Here is a 22,434-nt window from a genome sequence, read left to right as displayed (position 1 = left end):
CTCGCGGTGGGGAGGGATTACTAACACGTGTAATTTCTGTTGTAGTAATTGTTTCTTTCTGTTCATCAGGCAGCCAGTAACCAAACACACGTTTAGGCATTACCGAGTACTAGGCAAAGGTGGATTTGGAGAGGTGAGTACAGAGGTTTCTTTCTGCGAGGCAGTTCTTAAGGAATTATAAAAAAAGGAAAGTTTCTTTAACTCTTGTCTCTATCAACCTACATTTGACACATCACCTGGCAAGCTGTTGTAGATACAAACTGCTTTAATCTGTTAGTTTAAGCATTGTAGGTCATGCACAAAGCTACAGAAAACTTGTACTAACTGACAATGTTGCTTCTATTTAGAAATTTCATTTGGAAATGAGAATTTAGTTGCAATTTGCTAATTATGTAGAATATTCATGAACCTAATTTAAAATCTATCGATTTTATTAGTTCTGTTTATAATTCATCGTACTGCCCCGTACTTGTTTTAACCAGAGCCCCGTATGGAAGGAGAGTGCTATTAAATTACTATTATGTTTCTCCTGTTTGATTGTGATGTGAATATTTGCCCTTAACACATTCTAGGACACTTAACACTGTTACTGTAGTCACTTGTTTCACAAACACAGGATCCACAGTTTTACTAGTCTACCCCACCCCCAAAGAAATGTGTTTACCTCTGCATAATCACTTTTTATACTTCTGTTCCAGTTTTTACGAACTTTTAAAGTTGTTTCATGGGCAAAAGCTCTGTATTGATAGTAACAGATGATCATTTTCTGAGAGCATTAATGAGTTTGAAAAGAAAATTAAATCTAATCTTCTGTAAAATAAAAATTCTAAAAACCCTGAAGCATCTCTGACACACCATTCTTCTTTTTGTAGGTGTGTGCCTGTCAAGTACGAGCAACAGGAAAAATGTATGCTTGTAAAAAGCTAGAAAAAAAGAGAATCAAGAAGAGGAAAGGAGAATCAATGGCTCTAAATGAAAAAAGAATTCTAGAAAAAGTGAATAGTAGGTTTGTAGTAAGTATCTATTTCCAATCTGTTTTCAGAAATTTATCTCATTTTGTTTACTTCATTTCAGTCTCTTCCAGGAGCTCGTGGGCACAAAACTCTTTTTAAAATTGATTTAGGGAGTACATGACTGTAGAGGGAAATGATTGATACAATAATACATGTTGTGTGTGATTGGAATAGTTCTGTGCACAGGGATTTTTTGGTCCATCTGCTGTATTTCTCCCAACCAGAAAATTAGGCTGTGTTTCAGAATTCTGATGCCACTGAATCTTTGTCCTCTGTTTAATAGTTGAGTTTTTATATCCTGAGGTATTTTCATAGTATTTGTTACTCTGTTGCTGATATGCTGTAAGATAAATATGACATTATAATAGTGTATTGATTAGATTATAGTGCTTTGTTGTGTACCAAGGCTTAAAGAGGTATCTTGGGTGTGAAACAATTAACTTTTTAATGGAACTTCCATGTAATTGAAATCTTAGTTTTAATATCTAAACCTGATGCTGTTATGTAAATTATGGTCTGTTAGTAACTCTAATTACTAAGCAGTGAAAGTAGTTAAAATGTTCAAAGATACACCAAGCAAAACTTTCCCCCGGTAATGTTTACTTTTTAATTGAAATGTCATTTAAATGTTAGTTTCAAATACATTTTGCTTTGGTTTGACATCCATTTACTTCTAAATCTTGTACTACCGTTCAAAGTGTTTTAAAGTAGCTGTTTTAGAGGATAGTGAAAGTTATTTATAAATGTATTTGCATAAAATATGTATGTATGTATTTTCTGATAAGTTCTATGTATTAAAAAAACCCATTGTAGAATACTTAAGACAGAAGAAAAACTAAACAAAAAATTAAAATTGTAGAAAGATTAAGAACCTGCTGGTCAGATACATTAGTATTTTAAACTATTGTAAATTGTGGTTTTTGTATAAATTTGCTAATGTTATTTTTGCACATGGCTTCTGGGCTTGAATTGATTGAAACTGAATCCAGAGAGTACCTGAATTTATCTAGAAATTACTAAAACTGTGAAACTTCTATTGTCGAGTAACATTTTTTCAGCAAATGTCAACACTGTAAATCAATAACTGATCCAAGTTGAATTTGAAATTGCTTTATAAAATTGAGCATGAGTTATTTTCCTCTTGCTATCCAATGGTGGATTTTTATGCAACAGAGAAGATGTAGGTCTAGCATTTGCAGTAATCCTGGTTTTGAAGTGGGTAGATAGCTTGTCATGCCTCTGTCACAAGTACAGTCATAAATAGCTGAACACATCAGTTAAAACCATCAAATGGGAATCTATGCCTTGAGTAGCTGATTTCTTTATTTATTTAGTTTTAATGTTTACCACTTCTGAAGGAAGAGTTTGGATCTACTACTGAATTAAAGCAATTATTTACTTGTACTGCACTTAAAATGCATTTATTGAGTAAAAAAAACAAAACAAAACAAACCCCTACTGATTTTTTAACCTAGCTTGCTTACCTAATGTAAACTAAGTACAGTAATTTCACGAATACAAGCCGCACCAATTTGACTAAGATTTTGCTCCTAAACCGGAAATGCGGCTAATAATCAGGAGCGGCTAATACAACCTCAGAAGTGCCTGCCAGAGTGCTGAGCCGAGCAGCTGCAAAGTCGGCATTTTGCGATTGTTACAAATCGCTACTCTGTTGCACTGCGGGTGGAGCCTGGCTCCCTGTAGGCAGCACGGGGGGCGGGGAGAGAGGCGGGAGAGCTCTCTTTCCTCCTCTGCCACAGCCCAGGGGAGAGACGGGGGTGGGGCACCGCCATTGCTGCAGCTCGGGGAGGAGAGGGGGGACCCGGGCCGCCCCTACCCCGGCCCGGGGAGGTGGGGGGAAGCCCGCGCCGCCATTGCTGTGGCCCGGGGAGGGGGGGGGAAGCGCGCGCCGCCATTGCTGCGGCCCGGGGAGCCGACGGGAGCCCCGCGCTGCCATTGCTGTGGCCCGGGGAGCCGACGGGAGCCCCGCGCAGCCATTGCCGTGGCTCGGGGAGCCCACGGGGTGCTTTGTCCCCGCCCACCGCCGCCGCGGCAGGAGCGGGGAAACTCCGTCCCTGCCCGCCGCCGGCGCCACAGGCGCGGGAAAGCTCCGTCCCTGCCCGCCGCCGCTGCCGTAGGAGCAGGGGAAGCTCCGTCCCTGCCTGCCGCCGCGGGGCAGCGCCGACCCGGGGTGACCGAGCCCAGGGGCAGCGGCGGCCGGCCCCGAGCGGCAGCACCGTGCTGGCCCACCTGGCCCCGTCAGCAGCCCCTAGCGGGCCGAGCCTGCACAGCCTTAGCTCAGCCAGTAAACCCCGCCCTCCCGCGGTTCTGTTACTAATTGCACGCGGGTCCTCGCTGTGAACGACAAAGCGGCTTATATTCGGGTGCGGCTTATCTATGGACAAAAACCGAAATGTTTGCCAACACCCAGAGATGCGGCTTATAGTCAGTGCGGCTTGTATTCGTGAATTTACTGTATATGTTTGAGTTCCACTGCTCTTAGTACAAGTTAGGTAATTTTGGAGATGCTACCAGTTGACCATCTATGTGCATACTTTTTCTAATGAAAATTAATTTATAACTTAAACAGTTAAATTTGTAGTATGGTACATTGTGTTAAATGGGGGAAGGTTTTTTAAAAATTTACAAATCTACTTTAAATGCACTTAAAAAACTTTTACCTAAAACCTGAAAAAAACAATGCTGCTTTGTCCTTGTCTATCAGCACCACACTTCACTACAGTGAGAAGAAAGGCTGTAAGGAGATGTATTGAGTCTTTGCTGTTGGCAAGCTCTAAATCAGGGAAATGTGCAGTTACTTGAGGGGGCAGGGGTAGGAATAGAAAGTACACATTTGATTTTAAATAATTTGAAATTCTCTAGAGCAGTTTTGAGTCTCATAGTTCAGGAAGGTGGTTTGGCAGTGCATAATTCCTGAGATACTGATAAAATATGCCTATACGAACTGGACAAAGAGTATTACAGGTGACATGCAGCTGAGGGGCATCATCAGTAATTGTATTTTCTGGGTGGAGCTCTGTGGTATCTAAACAGATTCATCACTAAGCTTTTGTGGTATATGTATGGTTTGTGTACACGGGCAAATTAGTCTGAAATCCTTTGTGTCTGCCAGTACTCTGCAAGAGTGATTTTCCACTTGTGCTTTGTCCTTTTTTGCTTTAAAAAAGGATTTCATAAGTTGATTGTACTGGCAAAAAGAGCTGTGAATTATTTTGAGTTTATGAGTGAATAACGGTTGTGTTCTCACCCTGCCCTGTTTAGGTTAGTTTATCCTATACCTATGAGACGAAAGATGCCCTGTGTTTGGTATTAACCATAATGAATGGAGGGGATCTGAAGTTTCACATATATAACATGGGAAATCCTGGCTTTGAGGAAGAAAGGGCTATTTTCTACGCTGCAGAACTGTGCTGTGGCTTGGAGGATTTGCAAAGAGAGAGAATTGTTTACAGGTGAGTGTGATCTACAATTACCTGTACTTTTCCATGTCTCTTCAGCATTGAACCAATTAATTGTTTACTACTAAAACAAGTTTGTATTTTAATTTTGTAGGAAAGGAATAACAAAAAATTGTGTAGTTGTCCTTTTCATGGCATATCCCTAGGAATATCTCTCATGTCTTCTTGCTGTTGATTTAGGTCTTGATGCTTGTTATATTTTAAAACAGCATAAAGTTGATTCAAGATTTGCTTGTAAAATGAAATGAAACTATGATTTACATAGCAAGTTAATTTATAATTTTAATAAATAAGTTTTAGGAGTATGGGACTGTATTCCTGCCCACTCTCAAGTAGTTCACAGCAGGCTCTAGAAGTCCTGGCTGCATTGCATGTTATGCTCACAAGGGTAACGGGATTGTCATAGCCCATATGAAAAGCTCCTTCTTCTGTTTTAATTTCAGGTTCCTCCAATAAACTTATTGCTTTTGAATTATTGAAACTCTCAGAAACTTTGTGCATGGCAATTGAGATTGTATGATTTTGATGCTCTATTTTGTCTCTGTACATAATTTAACCCCTGGTATGCATTAATATTACAGAACAAGCAAAACAAACTTAGTGGTGGGCCAAGAATGCTTTCTTTATACTTCTGCTGTGTAACACCAAGTACCACTTGTTTCAAAGAATATTTAAAGTATAACTTCAATATAAAGAGTCTTAGTCTTTTCTCTCCCCAGTGTAGAAGACCAACACAGACACACAGAGTGGGAAGTGGCAGGACCAGTGTCAACCAGGCTTATGCTGGTGGTTGGATGTAGTTCCCTAGAGAATTTGGCCTATCTTCCAGTATTACAGTGTGTCTTGGGCATACACATAGGAGGGAAGCAGCTACAAGTAGGTCATTTCACATTGCCCAAATGAAAACAAAGCTGATTGTTTAAAATACAAAATAACAACAAAAAAACCCCCAAACTAAAGACCCTAAAACAAACAAGACCCCAAACCACAGCCCTGTGTGACCCAACTTGTTAGCTGTTTGCCTACAAGATGATCTTCAAACACGTGTCAAATTCCAGTGTTCTCCAGTTTTTTAAATTCTGATCTCTCCTGGTTTCTCTGCTTTGTAATCTTATTTTTAATGTCCATTTATTAACATTATGGGGATTGTCGAAACTCAAAACCATGAGAGGCAGAGCATCTTTATGACTTCTGCATACAGTTAATCTCATAAGATAATGAAACTTTATCATGAATACACATAGTACGAACATCAATTTACCAGTATTTGAGGAAAAAACCCTACTTAGGTCTCTTCATGAGCAGTTCTCTCATTTAGAATGTCAACTCTAGAGTCATTCTTAGTCATTCTTTCTAATTTTTTTTTCTTTCATGTTATTCAGTCTATTCTTTTTGTCACAACTGTATGTATACATATATATATACATATTGTTTTTAATAATCTATTCCAATAACTGATTCTTTAGCCAATTACTGGGTTTTGCATGTCTATTTCTGGCTTATATTTATGGCGGAATAAATCTGAGACCATCTCAGTCCACATGCTTACTGCTGCACACCACAAATACACATATATATAAAATAACATAAATTTTTAAAAAGTTAACAATATATATTATAACTAACTAAAGTGCACTATTATAAATAATAATGCACATTATACATTTTATACATATTTTCATGCCTATTTATATGTATGTATATTCTCAGGAGAATCTGCTAGGGAATAAATCCTAAAACAACTTCTGATTCAGCTTCAATGCCTCCCCAAATTTTCCCTGAGCAGAGGAAAATTCAAACATTCTATTCAATATTATCTTTTGTTCTCAAAGCAAAAATGCACAAGGTGCAAAATTGCTATGCTGAATTTATTGCCTTTTTAATATTTCCTGAGTCTTGCTATCATTTAGTAGTAATAAAATGTGTGTGAAGATTTGATGTTTACAGTAAAGTAATATGAAACTTCCAGAAAGTTATTGCAAAGAATCCTAACTGGGTGAAGTGTCTAGGAAGCTTTAGAAGTTACATATCCAAGATAAAGAAATTGACTTTAAATGGATGATATTAAACCTGTGCTTAGTGTTGGGATTACTACTCTTCGTTTGTTTCTGATGCCTTGGGGTGAAATATAGCCAGGGGTCAGCATCAAACTGCAGCAAGCACTTCTGTTTTACCACTGGGGAGTTGTAAAGCTGATACTCCTCAGGAGAAATGTTTTTCACTTTTGAGCACAAATTTCAGTGTAAATGCTAGTTCTTTATATCAGAATTTTAGTGTTGTGTTGCCTTTGTTAATGTAAATGGATTAAAGAGGTCAGGGAAAGTGGATCTTGAGTTCTCTGGTTAAACTATTGATATTGTAGGCCATCAACTTCACAGCTTTTTTTTTGTTTATAGATGGAACTGGAAAAGTTGCTTCGGTCAGAACCACGAAGTCTTCTGTTGAATCTGTTGCATTTTAGGGCTAATAGTTTTGTCTTTGTTTAATTCACATTTCTGTTGTTCAATTTGTAGAGACTTGAAGCCTGAGAATATACTTCTTGATGACTGTGGTAAGTAAAAATAATTTTGAAATCAGGAATTACACCTCTAATTATTACCATGCTAGACATGTAAGGGATTTCTTCATGATAAAGGAGACCTAATTGATGCATCTTAATTTAGCAAAGAAAATACTGCCTTGCTTTTTAAAAGCAGGGGAAAACTTTGAAGGTCAACCATGATTTTGTTTGAATGGTCGATTTTTCTACCTTCAAATGGCTACTTTTTACCTTTTACTCCTCTATTCCCCCTTCCTCTTGATTTAAGATCGCTAAAACTTTTATATGGATTTGTTTTGTTGGTCTTTTCTTCAACTATAGAAGCATGATTTGTTAGATGGAGGAGCCAGAATTTTACTTAGTAAACCAGAATGTTTATACAGTAAGAAGAAATCTGAAGTATTTCTGTTTTAACATTTCAACTAAGAGATCTGAAGGTCCCTGATGCATATGTGGCTGGAAGGAATCAAGGAAGTACAAACAATATGAAGAAATGTTTGTAGCCTTTTGTTTGTCAAAAGCCAAATTAATTGTCTTTAAAGACTTTATATGCAAGTCATTACCAGAATCTTTTGAATTGACTGTGGAACATGTGCAGGAATCCTCTTCTGAGCTGTGGATGAATATTACAAGTTTGTTCTTGTAACTGCTGAGCATTTTAGTTGAGGAAAAACAGTTTTTGAAGTCATTAAGCACAGGATTTTTTTCAAAGTCAGCATGTTCTGACTGATAAATTTCAAAAAAGATGATGCTTGAGAGGTGTCACTTTCCATGAGCTAAAGCTTTGCTAGACATCAAATGCATTCTTTCATTTTTCTCTCCAGCAATGTCTTGGAAAAGCTGAAGGCTTCTTTGAGGAAGAATGTAGCCTTGCAGGACTGCACTAGAATGTTCCTCTCTGCCAGGGATATTTTGATCTAGTTCCAGAGAGCACAGGATACTAATTAGAAAATCGCTTCAGGAGCTCAGCTCTTGCACTTGAAAAGGAGTTCATCGGATGTCAGGGAATACAAGAGCATCTGAATGTATTTAAAATAGCATTTGCTGCTCCAGAGCATTTACTTGTTTCCAACCAGTATATAGAGTGGTACTTGACTTTCTCCACTCTCTCTCTCTCTCTCTCTCGCTCTATCCCCTGATTATCTAACACAAGTACATAAGCAATTAATATGCAGTTAACTAATATTGATGCTGCAGAACTTTTTGAATGCCACAGCATACATGGACAAAGGTTAATTGAGCATTGGAATGAGCTACCCAGAGCACTTCTGCATCACTATGCAGTGTCCACTCTTGGAGGCTTTCTAAATAAGTATTTTAAAGGCCTTGGACACCTTGGGTTGCCTGCTTGCTCAGAAGGTTTTAGTAGAAACCTTTTGAAGTCCTTTTCAGCCTGAATCATTCTGTGAGTCTTTGCTATTTCTGTAAACAACAGTATCCCTGTCCTTATAACCAGTATGAAAAATAAGTGTGGGTTTTGCTCTTTTTTGTCTTTTTTGGCAATGAATCTTTCTACAAAATGGTTTTAAAATTTAATTGAAAATGTAATTGTCCTTTCTTCTGTCTGGACTTCCACGTTTTTATTAAGAAATATGTTTTAAAATTAAAATGTCAATACAATTCTTGCCTTGAAATGTATTGAATGTGCTTAAAACAGTTCATGAGTTTATTCGACAAAGAACTATACATATCCATGGGAATGTAAGGGAGAGTGGGGTGGATTTATTCCCATTGCCTTGCTTGTACTGGTGCATGACAAACCAGTCTATTGCCAGATGATTTCTCTGTTAGAGGTACAGCTGTACAGGCCATATGTGATAGGGAAAGGTCATCAACTTAAGAAATTTGGCTGATAAAGTGCAACAGAAGCTGTTTTCCGCTTAGGAGTGATTAATGAGAAGAGGAAATTCAGAATTGAACTGAGATGTTACAATATAAATAACTCTGAGTAGGTTATTGACTGGGCTGCCCTGGGTTTTGGGTGGAGTGGGGATAGCAATTCCAAGTACTCGTGTTTGGCATTATTGGAGTACTTCATTACAGGAAAACAAGCTTGTACTCTCTCAGTACAAGCTACAGTTCTCTCGCATTTGGAATAAATTAAGTTAATTTTGAAGTTTCATTAAGAAGTCAGAAAGCTAAGTGCTTGTGGTAGGTATAGAGAATGGAAAACCACAAGTGTCTGATGCATAGATGCAGAATCTGAAATGAGCATTTCTGTTTGTCCAAGAACAGCAGCCTATGCCAAAGCTAGGAATTAGAGTGCTTAAGAGCAATTTATTTTTGTATGACCTTCAGAAAATCAGTTACATCTATGCCTCTCTTTCTTCACAATTTTAAGAAGGAAGTGAATAAAACACTCATTTCTAGTTAAGCTAAATAAACTTAGGGCTATATGAATGTTTTGATACTTTGCAGTGGGGTTTTTTATGAGCTGTGCAATATAAATTGTTTGTTTTAAAAGTGATAATACTTCATTATTTTTGCTGACTAGGTATAATTTATTTTAACATAAATAGGACATATCAGGATTTCAGATCTTGGATTAGCTGTGCAGATTCCAGAAGGTGAAACTGTCCGAGGACGTGTTGGGACTGTTGGTTACATGGGTATGTAAATAATCCTTTGCTAGTTACATTTTACCAGAAAATTTGCTTCTAGGAATGTAAGAACTGTATTGGGCCTGGATTAGTTACTAGACATGTTCTGGGAAGAAGAAAGGTTATAATATGCATTTGTAGATGTTAGTACTTAATTATAAGCCTACTGATAAACTCGAAAACTTAACTGAAAATTCTAGCTTTAGGCAGAACTTTAAGAAAGCACCTAATTTTTTCTGAGGTTAAAAGAGATTTATAGTCACAGGTAAACAGAGAAATTACTGTGACAATACATTTCTTTACATGCTTTGAAAAACTTCATTCTCAAGTTTGGTTTTTTTTCATTCTGTAAAGAATACTAGTTTTAAGCATGAAAGAAATTAAGTTTTTGTCTTGGATATAAACAGAGTTCTCACTGTAGAAGTTAAAGTTTCTTCAAAGTGCAGAGGAGTCACACAAACATGTCTGCACAGAACCCAAAGAAAGTACCTGAGAGGTTTTCCTATATACACAATTAGTCATTTTAAAGTGAAATGTTATGGGTGTGTGTTTGTTTTTGTTTTGTAGCTCCAGAAGTGATCAAAAATGAAAAGTACACATTCAGTCCAGATTGGTGGGGTCTTGGCTGTTTGATTTATGAAATGATTGAAGGACAGTCTCCATTCAGGAAGCACAAGGAAAGAGTTAAACGGGATGAGATTGACCGGAGAGTAAAGGAAGACCAGGAAACGTACTCGGACAAGTTTTCAGAGGAGGCAAAATCCATCTGCAGGATGGTGGGTGAAGAGACGTAGAGGTTTGAAAATTAAATTTCTAATCCTTTTAAAGAGACCAACTACTTTATTTTAAAATCTTGAAAATGTTTCAGAACTGGATTTCTTGAACCTTTCTTCAGTTCACATGAAAGTTTGTGATTTTTCCTGTAATGTTCAGTTATCAAACTTCAAGAATTCAGAACTCTTCTCAAGATGAAGGAAAGCTGCGTTAATTGATTATTCATCACATGAATGAAATGGTCTAGTACTGCTTGGACCACTCATAATTATAGATGGAGTACAATAGCATGCTCAGCTTGGACACTGCATGGGAGCAAGTAGCTGAGTAGTACCCCAGTTTCTTCACCTAAAACATTATCTACAAGACAATGGCTTCACAAGTTTTCTGTACTACTTTGTGCAAGATATGTGCATTGCTTAAGCCCTTGGGAAAAATACAATATGTATTTCCTGAAAGGAAAGCCTGGTGCAGAGTCTCTGCTGTAAAGTCTTCTCAACCTGGCATCAATTAAAATATTTTCTTATAACTTTGGGCATTGTGTGCTTTCACACAAATCGCTTTCAGGGATTCTTTTGTCTATTGAAGATGTATTTGTTCCCAGAATGTTGTTTTTTGGGTTTCCAGTTAATTTTGATACATGATAAATTTATCTAATAAGTGTCCAAGCAGTAAAATAAACTGATTGAAAGACAGTGCATGTAGATTTTTTTTTAGTTGTGAGATTGTATCATGGATCAGCTATTTTTCCATCTATCTCCAGTTACTTGCTAAGAATCCAGGGGAACGACTGGGTTGCACTGAAGGAGGAGCTGCTGCTGTAAAGCAACATCCTATTTTCAAGAACATCAACTTCAAGAGGCTGGAAGCTAACATGTTAGAACCTCCATTCTTGCCAGATGTAAGTAGGTGAGACAGATTTGATTAGTATATAAAAAGGCAAGAGCTGTCATAATTCTATATTAGCAATCATATGAACTCCAGAGGAACCTTTAAATTAGTTACATTGGTGGGAGAATGCCATTGTAGCTATTGATGATAACTAATTGTTTTGTGGCATTTCATCTGAGATCAGAGAACAATTTACAATAGTGGTATTTCCCTAGGGAGCTTTGTAGCTGACTTCTTAGTCCTTAAAAGTCCACTTCCATTGCTCTGATGGAGAAGAAATGAGGAATAGCTTTGAAGAAAATACAGAATTGAAAGGAAGATGACAGAAATAAGTGAATTATGATAACCATTAAGAGATCCAGACAAGCTATTTCTGGCTTTAATATTTCCTTTCTGTTACTTGCAGGATGGATAGAATTGCTCAGGTGCCTTATGTATTTCTGCTCCATAGAATAGTGTAATTTGGTCATCAGCAATGTGAAATGTAAAATGGCAGACATTGTGCTCCCTTTTGCTCATCTAGGAAAAATAAAACTGAACTAAAAGTCCCCAAATCCAAAACTTTAATGAAGCAATCTTGTATTGTACTGCAGCCACGTGCCGTTTATTGTAAAGATGTCCTGGACATTGAGCAGTTCTCAACAGTAAAAGGAGTGAACCTGGATACCACAGATGATGACTTCTATTCCAAATTTGTGACGGGTTGTGTCTCAATCCCTTGGCAAAATGAGGTAATGTACATTTCATGGAAGATTATTTTCTTTAGTACAGCAGTATAGAATATTTAATAAAAGATATAATTATAATGATTTTTCTCAAGGAGATGTAAAGAGGTTTTTGCTTTAGACTTCTTTGCTGAGAGGCTTTGGAATTTTTTTTTTTTCAAAAAACAAACAATTTGCTAAAAACTGAGATCTATGGTAAATTTGCATACACAAAGTCTGGCATCTTGTCATCATAGGCACAGCTTACAAAACAGTATTAGTATCAGTAGGATGCTACTACATCCTTTCCTTGTTTTTCAGTCACATGCTATTCAGTATTGCTGTTCACAGGAGAGTGATGGAATGTTATTCCAAGTGTTCAAAAGCAAAGAGGTACAGTGCAGGCTGTTTGTGTATAGTCTGTGTATCAATAGAGTAATACAGAATTGCAGACTCACCTTTTCAAGGTTTTCAAAACAAACAGTTCAATATCAGTTGAGTCAGACTTTCCCTTAAAATTTTTTTTTGTGTGCCTAGTGAATGAATATTCTAGTAGCCTGCATAGAGTACTAGAATTTTGCTGCCTCTGCATGCAATTCAAATCCTCTTTACTGTTTCAGCAAGAGCACTTAGTAACAATTACAGTAATTTCACGACTATAAGGCGCACCCTTTTGACTAAAATCTCCCCCCAAAACCGGAAGTGCGCCTTATAGTCCGGTGCGCCTTATCTGATCTACAAAGTTGCAACATTTGCCACCCCGGAAGTGAGAGCCCGTCGGCATCGGGGCCGCCCCCGCGCGGGGCGGACCCGCCGGTATCGGGGCCGCCCCCGCCGGCATCGGGGCCGCCCCCGCGCGGGGCGGACCCGCCGGTATCGGGGCCGCCCCCGCCGGCATCGGGGCCGCCCCCGCGCGGGGCGGACCCGCCGGTATCGGGGCCGCCCCCGCCGGCATCGGGGCCGCCCCCGCCGGCATCGGGGCCGCCCCCCGCGCGGGGCGGACCCGCCGGTATCGGGGCCTCCCCGCCAGCTTCGGGGCCGCCCCCGCGCGGGGCGGACCCGCCGGTATCGGGGCCTCCCCGCCGGCTTCGGGGCCGCCCCCGCGCGGGGCGGACCCGCCGGTATCGGGGCCGCCCCCGCCGGCATCGGGGCCGCCCCCGCGCGGGGCGGACCCGCCGGTATCGGGGCCGCCCCCGCCGGCATCGGGGCCGCCCCCGCGCGGGGCGGACCCGCCGGTATCGGGGCCGCCCCCGCCGGCATCGGGGCCTCCCCGCCGGCTTCGGGGCCGCCCCCGCGCGGGGCCGGCCCGCCGACATTGGGACGGCTCCCTTGCGGGGGGTGTTAAAGCCGCAGGAATCGGATCGGCTGCTGCGCGGGGGGGGCGAAAGCCGCAGGGATCGGATCGGCCGCTGCGCGGGCGGGGCGAAAGCCCCCGGAAACACGGCGGTCGCCGCGCGGGTGGGGCGAAAGCCCCCGGAATCACGGCGGCCGCTGCGCGGGGGGGGCGAAAGCCCCCGGAATCACGGCGGCCGCCGCGCGGGCGGGGCGAAAGCCCCCGGAATCACGGCGGCCGCCGCGCGGGTGGGGCGAAAGCCCCCGGAATCACGGCGGCCGCCGCGCGGGGTGGGCGAAAGCCCCCGGAAACATGGCGGTCGCCGCGCGGGTGGGGCGAAAGCCCCCGGAATCACGGCGGCCGCTGCGCGGGGGGGGCGAAAGCCCCCGGAATCACGGCGGCCGCCGCGCGGGCGGGGCGAAAGCCCCCGGAATCACGGCGGCCGCCGCGCGGGCGGGGCGAAAGCCCCCGGAATCACGGCGGCCGCCGCGCGGGGTGGGCGAAAGCCCCCGGAAACACGGCGGTCGCCGCGCGGGTGGGGCGAAAGCCCCCGGAATCACGGCGGCTGCTGCGCGGGGGGAGCGAAAGCCCCCGGAATCACGGCGGCCGCCGCGCGGGCGGGGCGAAAGCCCCCAGAATCACGGCGGCCGCCGCGCGGGGGGGGTGAAAGCCCCCGGAAACACGGCGGCCGCCGCGCGGGGGGGGGTGAAAGCCCCCGGAATCACGGCGGTCGCCGCGCGGGTGGGGCGAAAACCCCCAGAAGCACGGCGGCCGCTGCGCGGGGGGGGGCGAAAGCCCCCGGAATCACGGCGGCCGCCGCGCTGGGGGGGCGAAAACCCCCAGAAGCACGGCGGCCGCCATGCGGAGAGGGGGAAAACCGCCAGAATCGGAGCGGCTGCCACGCGGGGAGGGGGCAAGCAGCTGGAATCGGGGCAGCGGCGGCACGGGGCAAGCCTGCCGGCATTGGGTCACCCGGAGCGCCAGGGAACTCCCGGAACAGCGGGGCCCTGGGGATGCTGCACGGAGCGGCGGTGGGCATAGCCCGGCCCTGCCGGGTACAGGCAGGCCCGGGAGCCAATGGCTGCCGGATTGAGGCGGGGCCTCGGCCAGCAAGCGTGCGGGAGGAGCTGGGGGCGGAGCCTCGCTGCAAAAAAAAAACCCGGTGCGCCTTATAGACCGGTGCGCCTTATCTGATCTACAAAGTTGCAAAATGTGCCGGCTCCCGGGGGGTGCGCCTTATAGTCCGGTGCGCCTTATGGTCGTGAAATTACTGTACTTAAAATTGTAGTTCTTGTTATGAATGCCTTCCCCATTATAATTTGTTCATGGCTGAATATAATTCTGAAATTACTATTGTCTTGAATTCTGTCATTTCTCTCCCAGTATGATTGCATTTTATTTAAAGTTTGAACACAAAAGATGAACAGTTTTGGAACAATTTGGAGGAAAAAGTACAACCCCTTTTGTTTTCCTTTTGCTTTTTTGCATTACATTAAGAAGGATAATTGAAAAGGTCATTTGACATAGAAAATTTTCTCTGCGAAACCGTGAAACTTGGAAAAAGAAGTATTTCCTTTACTATGTTGTAATTTTGAACTTCAGAATATGATCTAGTCATTAAAAAATGCACTGCAGCTTAATAACTAACCCTGCAGAGAGGGATGAAGTTGGAAGTAGTTGTGGAATTCTTGCGATAGCAGATCCTTTTCTTCAAGGAAGAACTGCAGATTTCATTGCACATTTGTGCTTATTTTTTCCTTTAATTCATGTTACTGAACTTTCCCTCTAGTTTTTGCCTCTCAAAACTTTCTCTCACCATTCCATAATTTACCCAGTGTCAAGGTTTACAAAAAAAGCAGGCTGCATTTCTTCTTACTGGTCTTGATGCCCCCTCTCCCTTTAGAAGGTAAATTCATTTGCCTGCCTGCTGTTGTGACAGATGTGTGCCAGTGACACTTACTGGTAAATGCCAGCTGTATTTGGGCATTAGCCACTCCCTGCTTTCTGACCATGCCTGTTGGTTACGTTTTGGCATTCAGTCTTCCTGCTGTCCTTTCTGTACCCAGTAATTATGGTTTTATTTCTTTTGTTTCTATGTACACAGACAAATACTATTTCAAAATCCCTTGCTTCTCTCCAGAGACCCATCTTCATTGTATCTTTTTTTTCCTCCCATGTCATATTTATTAATTAACTTCAGTCCAAGGCATAGAGATACTACATTTTTTTTTTTGGCTGGACTGCTCTGAAATGAACACAATACCTGAAAATCTGTTTCTGGTTCTAAAAGCTTCTCTTTATTGCTTCATGAGCAGAAGAAAGATAAGAATGCAAAAAAAGCAAGGGAGTAGCTGACACTTACCTGTGTGAGTGCTCTCATTGCTATTCTTTAGTTGGTTGAGTGCACAAGGAGAGTCAATGTCAGCTTTGTGCTCCTTTTGGAGACAGTGGTGTAGTTTGGCTGATGAATTTTTAAATGTTAGGAGTACCCAGCCAGCGTAAATAGATATTATCTGGAACTTGTTTGAGAGGCTTTTATGGATATTTCATTTATATTTCATATGTTTCAAAGATGATTGAAACGGGATGCTTTGAAGATATCAATGCATATGAAACTGATGGTACTGTGTCATCAGACAGAGAGAAGTCTCCTAAGCCAAAGAGAGGCTTCTTTCACAGACTTTTTAGTGGAGAGGTAAGGGCATTTCTTTTCTTTCATAAGAAAATTAACTTCCATTCTTTTTTTTTTAAATCTGTCATAGAAAACCAAGTTGTTCACTGCATAATGAAACTAGTGCAATCTGTTTTGCTATGGCTTTGCCCCTCCACCCGATTTCAGAATTATGGCAATCCCTATAACTCCAGGAAGCTTTCCTACCTCAGCAGTCTGTCCTCCTCTAGTTACCTGGGAAAAAGGGAGTGGGTCTGTTAAAAGCTGTGCTATAGACCTTTCTTTGCTAAAGAGTTTAATTTGGGTCTTGCTTCTTATATATTTTAGAATTTTTAAATGAAAACTGTGGATATGTTTCAGACATAACTGAGGCCCTGTGTAAAAACTAGTAATAAATAAGTTTATAAGCAAAAAAGAAGTATATATCCAATAAATAAGTAGAGATAGCCCCAAAATAAATGAGAAGCATCATAAAACAAAATATCTTGGGCAGTTTAATGCATTCACCAAAATGACCTAATAGATCTTTACATAGCTGGTAATGCATAGCCTTTTCTTACAGACAGACTTCTAATCTTAAGTAGAATAATTTATTGTTCAGAGAATTGAGTATTTACCACCTAGAACACATCCTGTATTGTAATTGTCTACAGCATGTAAGAAATAGACTATTTGTAAAGGTTTGCAGTTGACAAATACAATTCTGCTTGCTCAGTGTGCCTGCACTTAGAGAAGAATTATCTAGAGAAGCTTGAGTATATTCCAATAGTGAACACTTGGGTAGAAATTACTTTTGCTTTCAAGAAGAAATGGAATTTTAAAATTGCTAGGTGCATATCGTTAAGTAGCCACAGCAAGGCTGTGTATTAAAATTGCATGAAGAAATTTTTTGTCTTCAGCTGGCAATTCACCTTTCTAAAATGGTACAATGCTAATGGAATGTATAATTGTACTGTCTTTTTTAGTTCACCTTTTCAAAGACACTTTCTCCCCACTTTGAATAATGGAATAGAAGGGATGGTTGAGTGTACTAATATTCTCATGTGGCTTAAGTTAAAGCTTGTGTCTTTTCCAGCCAAAAGTCAGCAGGATTCATACTGTCCCAAGATATGGTTCTAGGTATTGAGAAGAAATCCTGAAAAATGAATATGGTTTGAAAGTTTTCAGTTGGTTTTGAACTAATAGGACTGCAGTTAATTGCCTTGTGAAGTTAAAAGAAGGAAAGAATGTTAATTAAATTTTAACGACTTGAGATTTGGGGTTGAGATTGTGGATTCTTTTGAGTTTCCCAAAGCATTTAGTTAGGATAGAGTAAAATGCGCTGGAAAAAGACTCACCCCCCCACCCCCAGCTTTTCTGTGCCCCATAAAACACACAAATAAACAATAGTGTTAGTTCAACAGCTGAGTTGTCTGTTTGTCTTCTCTTGCAGGTCTGCTTTAAATCTGATTGCAGTGATGATGAGCAGGAGTCCTCCAGACTTTAAATCATTTTATGCTCTTCAGAAAGGATGAGCAAATGTTAAATGTTTTATATCTCTGTAGCAAATTGTATTATATATATTTTTTATCTGAGTTCAAGGATTTTTGTACATTTGTACTTCATTTGTTTTAAGATGTATATTTTCACTAAAGCTTAATTGTACAAAAAGCAATGAGTGCCATTTGAGTGAGTGTGTTTCTGTATGTATTTGATTTATCTTGATTTTATTTTTCCCCAGTGGAATGAATCTAGAAATACTAAAAGGATTTTAAAGCACAGAGATAATATCTATGGCATCACTGTAACTTGACTTTGTATGCTCCTGGTAAAACTCTTCTTGATCATTAGGTTCTTTATTAGCAGTTTTCTTAACTATAAAATTGCTGTACTGATAAATTTAATAATTCTGGTATTATCCAGCAGCATGGCAGTGCTATTACCTAATGTATCTCTCAAGCAACTGCTAAGAAAAAAAAAGGGATTCAGTGCACTGTGGTCAGCTATTAGGAATTGCTCTTTATTATCAGGCGCTGTAGAATCTCTTTCTGTATTTCTGTATAAAGAGAACTTTGAGCATTTAGCTTAACCCTGTAACAAGCTGAAGTATCCCATTCTTCTCTTTTCTACCCATCTCACACATCCTCTCCATAGAGTTTCTTGGCAATGAACCATACAAGTTGACCTACCCCAAAATTTTATATCTGTATTTTTGAAACTTCGTTGTCTTCACTGAAAGGATTTCTTTTTACCTGTGGGGACACCGTTTTAAATTATTTTCTGTAAATGAAATTGTTTTTAACTCCATGTAGGATGTTATGTTTTTATAATGGGTTAAAAAACAATGCATGGACTCTTCTTACTTATGTCCTCTCTGCTTATGTTGTAATATGCAATGTTCTAGGGTTGACAGAGATCACTGCCACTGGGGGAAGGGAAAGGTAGCATTAAGTATTGAATTTAATTATGTAAATATGTTTTTTCTTATAGCTTTTTAAAGCAGAAACATTAAAACATGACTTTAATGATTGCTTAATACAGACGTGGAGCTGGTATTGAAGTTTGTTATGGTTACCTGATGTCCATTAGTAAAACTGACAAAAGCTTCTTGAAAGCTAGGCAAACTTCCATTCTTCTGGACTCACAGTAGGTCAGACCCTTTATTTTGTTAAGTTTTTAGTAAAACTATTAATCTGGGTGTGAGAGTCAATTTAAAGAGCACATTTCATTAAGAGCCTCTTCTGTTTTCAAAATTGAGTTGGGGAGTTGAAATATAATGGAATGCCCTTGGAGTTGGAGACATGATTTTAGTTTCATATTTTATTCTGTAATGTGAAGATTTGTCTCAACTGTGCATGCCTTTTTTTTCTTTCAAATCTCTGGGGCACCAACCAGACCACACATGTATTGTTCACACAGCAACTGAATAGCCCCCCACCTCAAAAAGGTCTCCCTTGTGATCTGCAGACCCACTGGAAGAAACTTCAGCTGCTTCTGACAAACTCACAAAATATATTTGATATTCAAGCCTATCATCAGGTTTTAATTCACAGTATTTGGTCTCTAAAGACAAAATTTTAATGGATTAGAATTTGAAAAAATTGGAAAACCAGTGTGTTGCAGAACCCTGCTGAGGCTCATCTGGCGTCTCTCTGAAATTGTTCCTCTTGGCTACTGTGCCACAGAAATGAGGAATTAGACTATTTTTCTGTGTTTTCAGTGCATTTTTCCTCCAGTCTAAAACAGTACACATGACAGCAAAATTACTCTTTTAGAGAGTACAAAGGGAGAAATTGGCAGAGGGCTAGAGAGTTTGAATGAATTACTGGAAGATGGTCTGATGTAATAGTGAAGGGATGGGAGGCTTGACAGAAATATCTGAAGTAAGGGTGTTGGCTAGAACCATTATGTGAGACAATGAGCTGGCAGTCTGACCTGATCCTCTTTATTTTGTACCACAGCAATAGAAGAACACTAAAAAGATGGGAATGGAAAAATGGGAAAGTAGCAAAAGTGTTTTATAAATACCTATGTGGTTAGAGAAATCTCTGATTAAAGGGTTTGGATTTTTAAGATCTTAGGTTTGCTATTCTGAGGCAAAGGTGACTGCATAAACACCAGACATACAGGGTGACTATCTGGATTTAATGTTCGTGTAGAGTAACTTGAAATTTGGGCAAGAATACCATGGACACAAGCTGAATAATTTTTATGAAGAAAATACAGGAATTGGTTTTAACAAATTAGAAAAAACAATCTGAAAGTATTTAGCATGTATTTCAAGTTTTCTTTCTGTATTGGATGGAGAGGAATCTTAACTTAAAAAAAAAAATAAAATCAGCTTCTCTATTTTAGAGTGTTGAGACTTCACACATATTTTCCAGGAATCTGTGAAGAAAGAGGGCTAAATGAAAAGGGAAATTGTTCCTAAGAAGTGGTTATTTACATGTCCACTTCTTTGGATGAAGAAATTCCATGTAAAAAAGTGAGAATTCATTTGTTTTTATGAAGTTTTACTTAGTTCAATTTCAAAAGTTTTTTTCTTAACTTCAGAATAGTACTATTGAATTGTTTTTGAATGAGTACACGTTTGCAGGATTACGACCTAAATTCCATTGGGTTTGGGGTTTGTTTTTTTCTATTTTTGGTTAGTAGATTGGTTCTTCCCCAGTAGGCTCAAGATGGCATTATTGTACTATAAATTTGTCCCCTTTGGCTAGAAATACAAGCACATACTAATGATTAGATCTTTTGTGAATCCCCTCAAAAGTTAGAAAAACCAAGGAACTGGAAGCATCAGCAATCATCATAACTCTCATAAAATAGAGGGGAAGATGTTATGGTGTTTAAGGTGACTAGCATTGGTTAAAGGTCCTTACTGCAGTATTAGGAGCTTGGAGAGGCATCTTCAAAGCAGGGAAAGACTAAGGAGAGGGGAGAACACCTGAAAGTAAAATATATGGTGAGAAATTTAATATGAACTTAGCTCTTGATTTTTTTTTTTTTAGGACAAAACTGGGACAAAGAAGGGGGGAAATAGCAGGTTATGTTTACTGGTTATGTAGCCTTTTACTCCATGAAACTGCTGGGGTGGGATGGCAGAAGCCAACATAATTTATTGTAGTTCAGCATGACTTCATTCTCTAGCCCCATGTGTTAGAAGGCTTTAATATCAGTGAGACAATCCAATGGTCTACTGGTGCAAGATTTGGAAAGATCTATGGAATTCCATGGAGTTATTTGCATGGGATCAACCCCCCTTTCCTGTGGTGTGTGTTTCCAAGCATTTGTGTATGTAAATCTTCATGTCTGCTTGTGCGTACCTCAAACCTCTCTATTTAGCTCAAAATTCAGAAACTGTGAAGCAATGTACCAGTGTCTTATTGGTTTGCTTAATGCTTTCCAATGTTGTGACCAGCAGAATAGAATCTTCATGCCTCAGGGCTTTTTTTCCCTATTAAAAAAGCTGTCAGCTTCCCCCTGCCCCCTGAGGTGTGTTCATAATAAAGATGGTGTTATAACAACAACAGAACTGTCTTAGCTGAAAAAATGAGCACTTAAAACTGATAGTAAATAGGAAAAAACCTGTGTTATGTCTGTAACGAGAGCATTATTGACAAACTTAGCCTTGACTAGTTCTTGTCTCTTTTTTTTTTCCCCCAAATCATTCTTAAACAGTAGTCCTGAATGGTTTTGAGTATGAAAGAGAATTATCTCCAAATCAGAATAAAATTGTCTAGTTGATAAATCAATGATAGAAGCTATTAAAACCAACTAACAATCCATTCTTAGAATGCACTTCAATTATTTTTCAAACTACACTGATTTAAGAATTTTTTTCTTTGCCATTTGTACAGATTACTTGTTTACAAGTTACTAAAATATGACAACAAAAGTAATATTTTTCTATAGTTTACAATTTAGCATTATACAAATTTAACATTGGAATGATCATCTTAATTTTAGTACAGATTTTCAGAAAACACTTCTCTTCAGGAAGTGAAATTTGAATTATTGGAAAGCATCTTTAAGCTGAAGTCATATTTACTTTGATTTTAATTACTTGCCTGGCTTATTTTGGTGATGATGATGTCTCTTCTGCTGAATGAACAATTCTTTTTTATTTCATAATTGTTCTTGTGGTGTAACTTAAGTTTTGCACATGAGATGTAGGTAACGTTTTTTCCACAATCCAGTTGTGTCCAAAACACCAGAATTCTTTCCAAACATAGGAAGCTGACTGTTAAATGTGATGTGTTAGTCCAGCATCTCCAAACCACTGACTGTTCTTGTGTGAGCTGTTTTCCTGGATGTTCTAGCATTGTAATTCCTGAAATAAAAGCAAAACACTGCCACATATCTCAACCACATGTATTACTGTCTAATGTGATTTATTTACCATGCCTATTGTGGTAGCTGGGATAGGAAAAAAAATGGTAATTTAAAAAAAAAATCCGATTTCTTGAAGCAGAAAAAAATCTTTTACATAGTGTTAAGTTGTTTACCAATGTGCAATAGCTGAATCTAGGAAAAAGTGCCCTGGTTCTGCTGTACTGGCTCCATTGATACCTTATCTCATGGTCTGGATCTAGATTTCTGCATAGATTTCCATGTGAAAAGACAGAATTATTGGGATGGGCTGCTTTTCATTAGCACATTTATTGTAATTTTATAACATGAGTAGAAGGACAAAGCCCCCAAATGCTCTAAAAAAGAGCTTCAAATTAAATGACCTTAAAACGACAGATCCAACAGTGCTGTGACATATTGCAGATTATTCGTGCATATGCCAAACCACATGGGCCAGCAGTCTCACGGAGTAGTACCAATTACCTGCTGAACTGTTCATGGAAATGCACAAATGCTGGCCAAAGTGGGACTTCAGGATAAGGTAAAAAACACTCTTACATGCTCATCTTAAAAACACCAAATGAAGAGGTAACTTTAGGTA

The 22,434-nt window shown here is 40.1% G+C and overlaps 1 protein-coding gene across 2 annotated transcripts in view; it reads left to right on the top strand.

The window, feature by feature from the left end:
* GRK4 (G protein-coupled receptor kinase 4) overlaps positions 1-21,853 on the top strand; it is a 41,346-nt gene extending 19,493 nt beyond the window's left edge. Inside the window, exons 7-16 of one of the 2 annotated variants that reach the window (XM_033060476.2) lie at positions 70-133; positions 873-1,013; positions 4,296-4,486; positions 7,006-7,043; positions 9,551-9,640; positions 10,199-10,407; positions 11,169-11,306; positions 11,890-12,027; positions 15,906-16,028; positions 17,437-21,853. In XM_033060476.2, the coding sequence (XP_032916367.1) occupies positions 70-133; positions 873-1,013; positions 4,296-4,486; positions 7,006-7,043; positions 9,551-9,640; positions 10,199-10,407; positions 11,169-11,306; positions 11,890-12,027; positions 15,906-16,028; positions 17,437-17,490 (1,186 nt within the window). In that variant the 3' untranslated portion in view covers positions 17,491-21,853. Of the gene's footprint in view, positions 1-69; positions 134-872; positions 1,014-4,295; positions 4,487-7,005; positions 7,044-9,550; positions 9,641-10,198; positions 10,408-11,168; positions 11,315-11,889; positions 12,028-15,905; positions 16,029-17,436 lie in introns of those variants that run through there. The other variant, XM_042779284.1, reaches the window with a different exon arrangement.
* Positions 21,854-22,434: the final 581 nt, after the last annotated feature.

Source organism: Catharus ustulatus, chromosome 5 (assembly GCF_009819885.2).
Source record: "Catharus ustulatus isolate bCatUst1 chromosome 5, bCatUst1.pri.v2, whole genome shotgun sequence".
NCBI classification, from domain to species: domain Eukaryota; kingdom Metazoa; phylum Chordata; class Aves; order Passeriformes; family Turdidae; genus Catharus; species Catharus ustulatus.
This window is presented reverse-complemented; position numbering and strand designations above follow the sequence as displayed.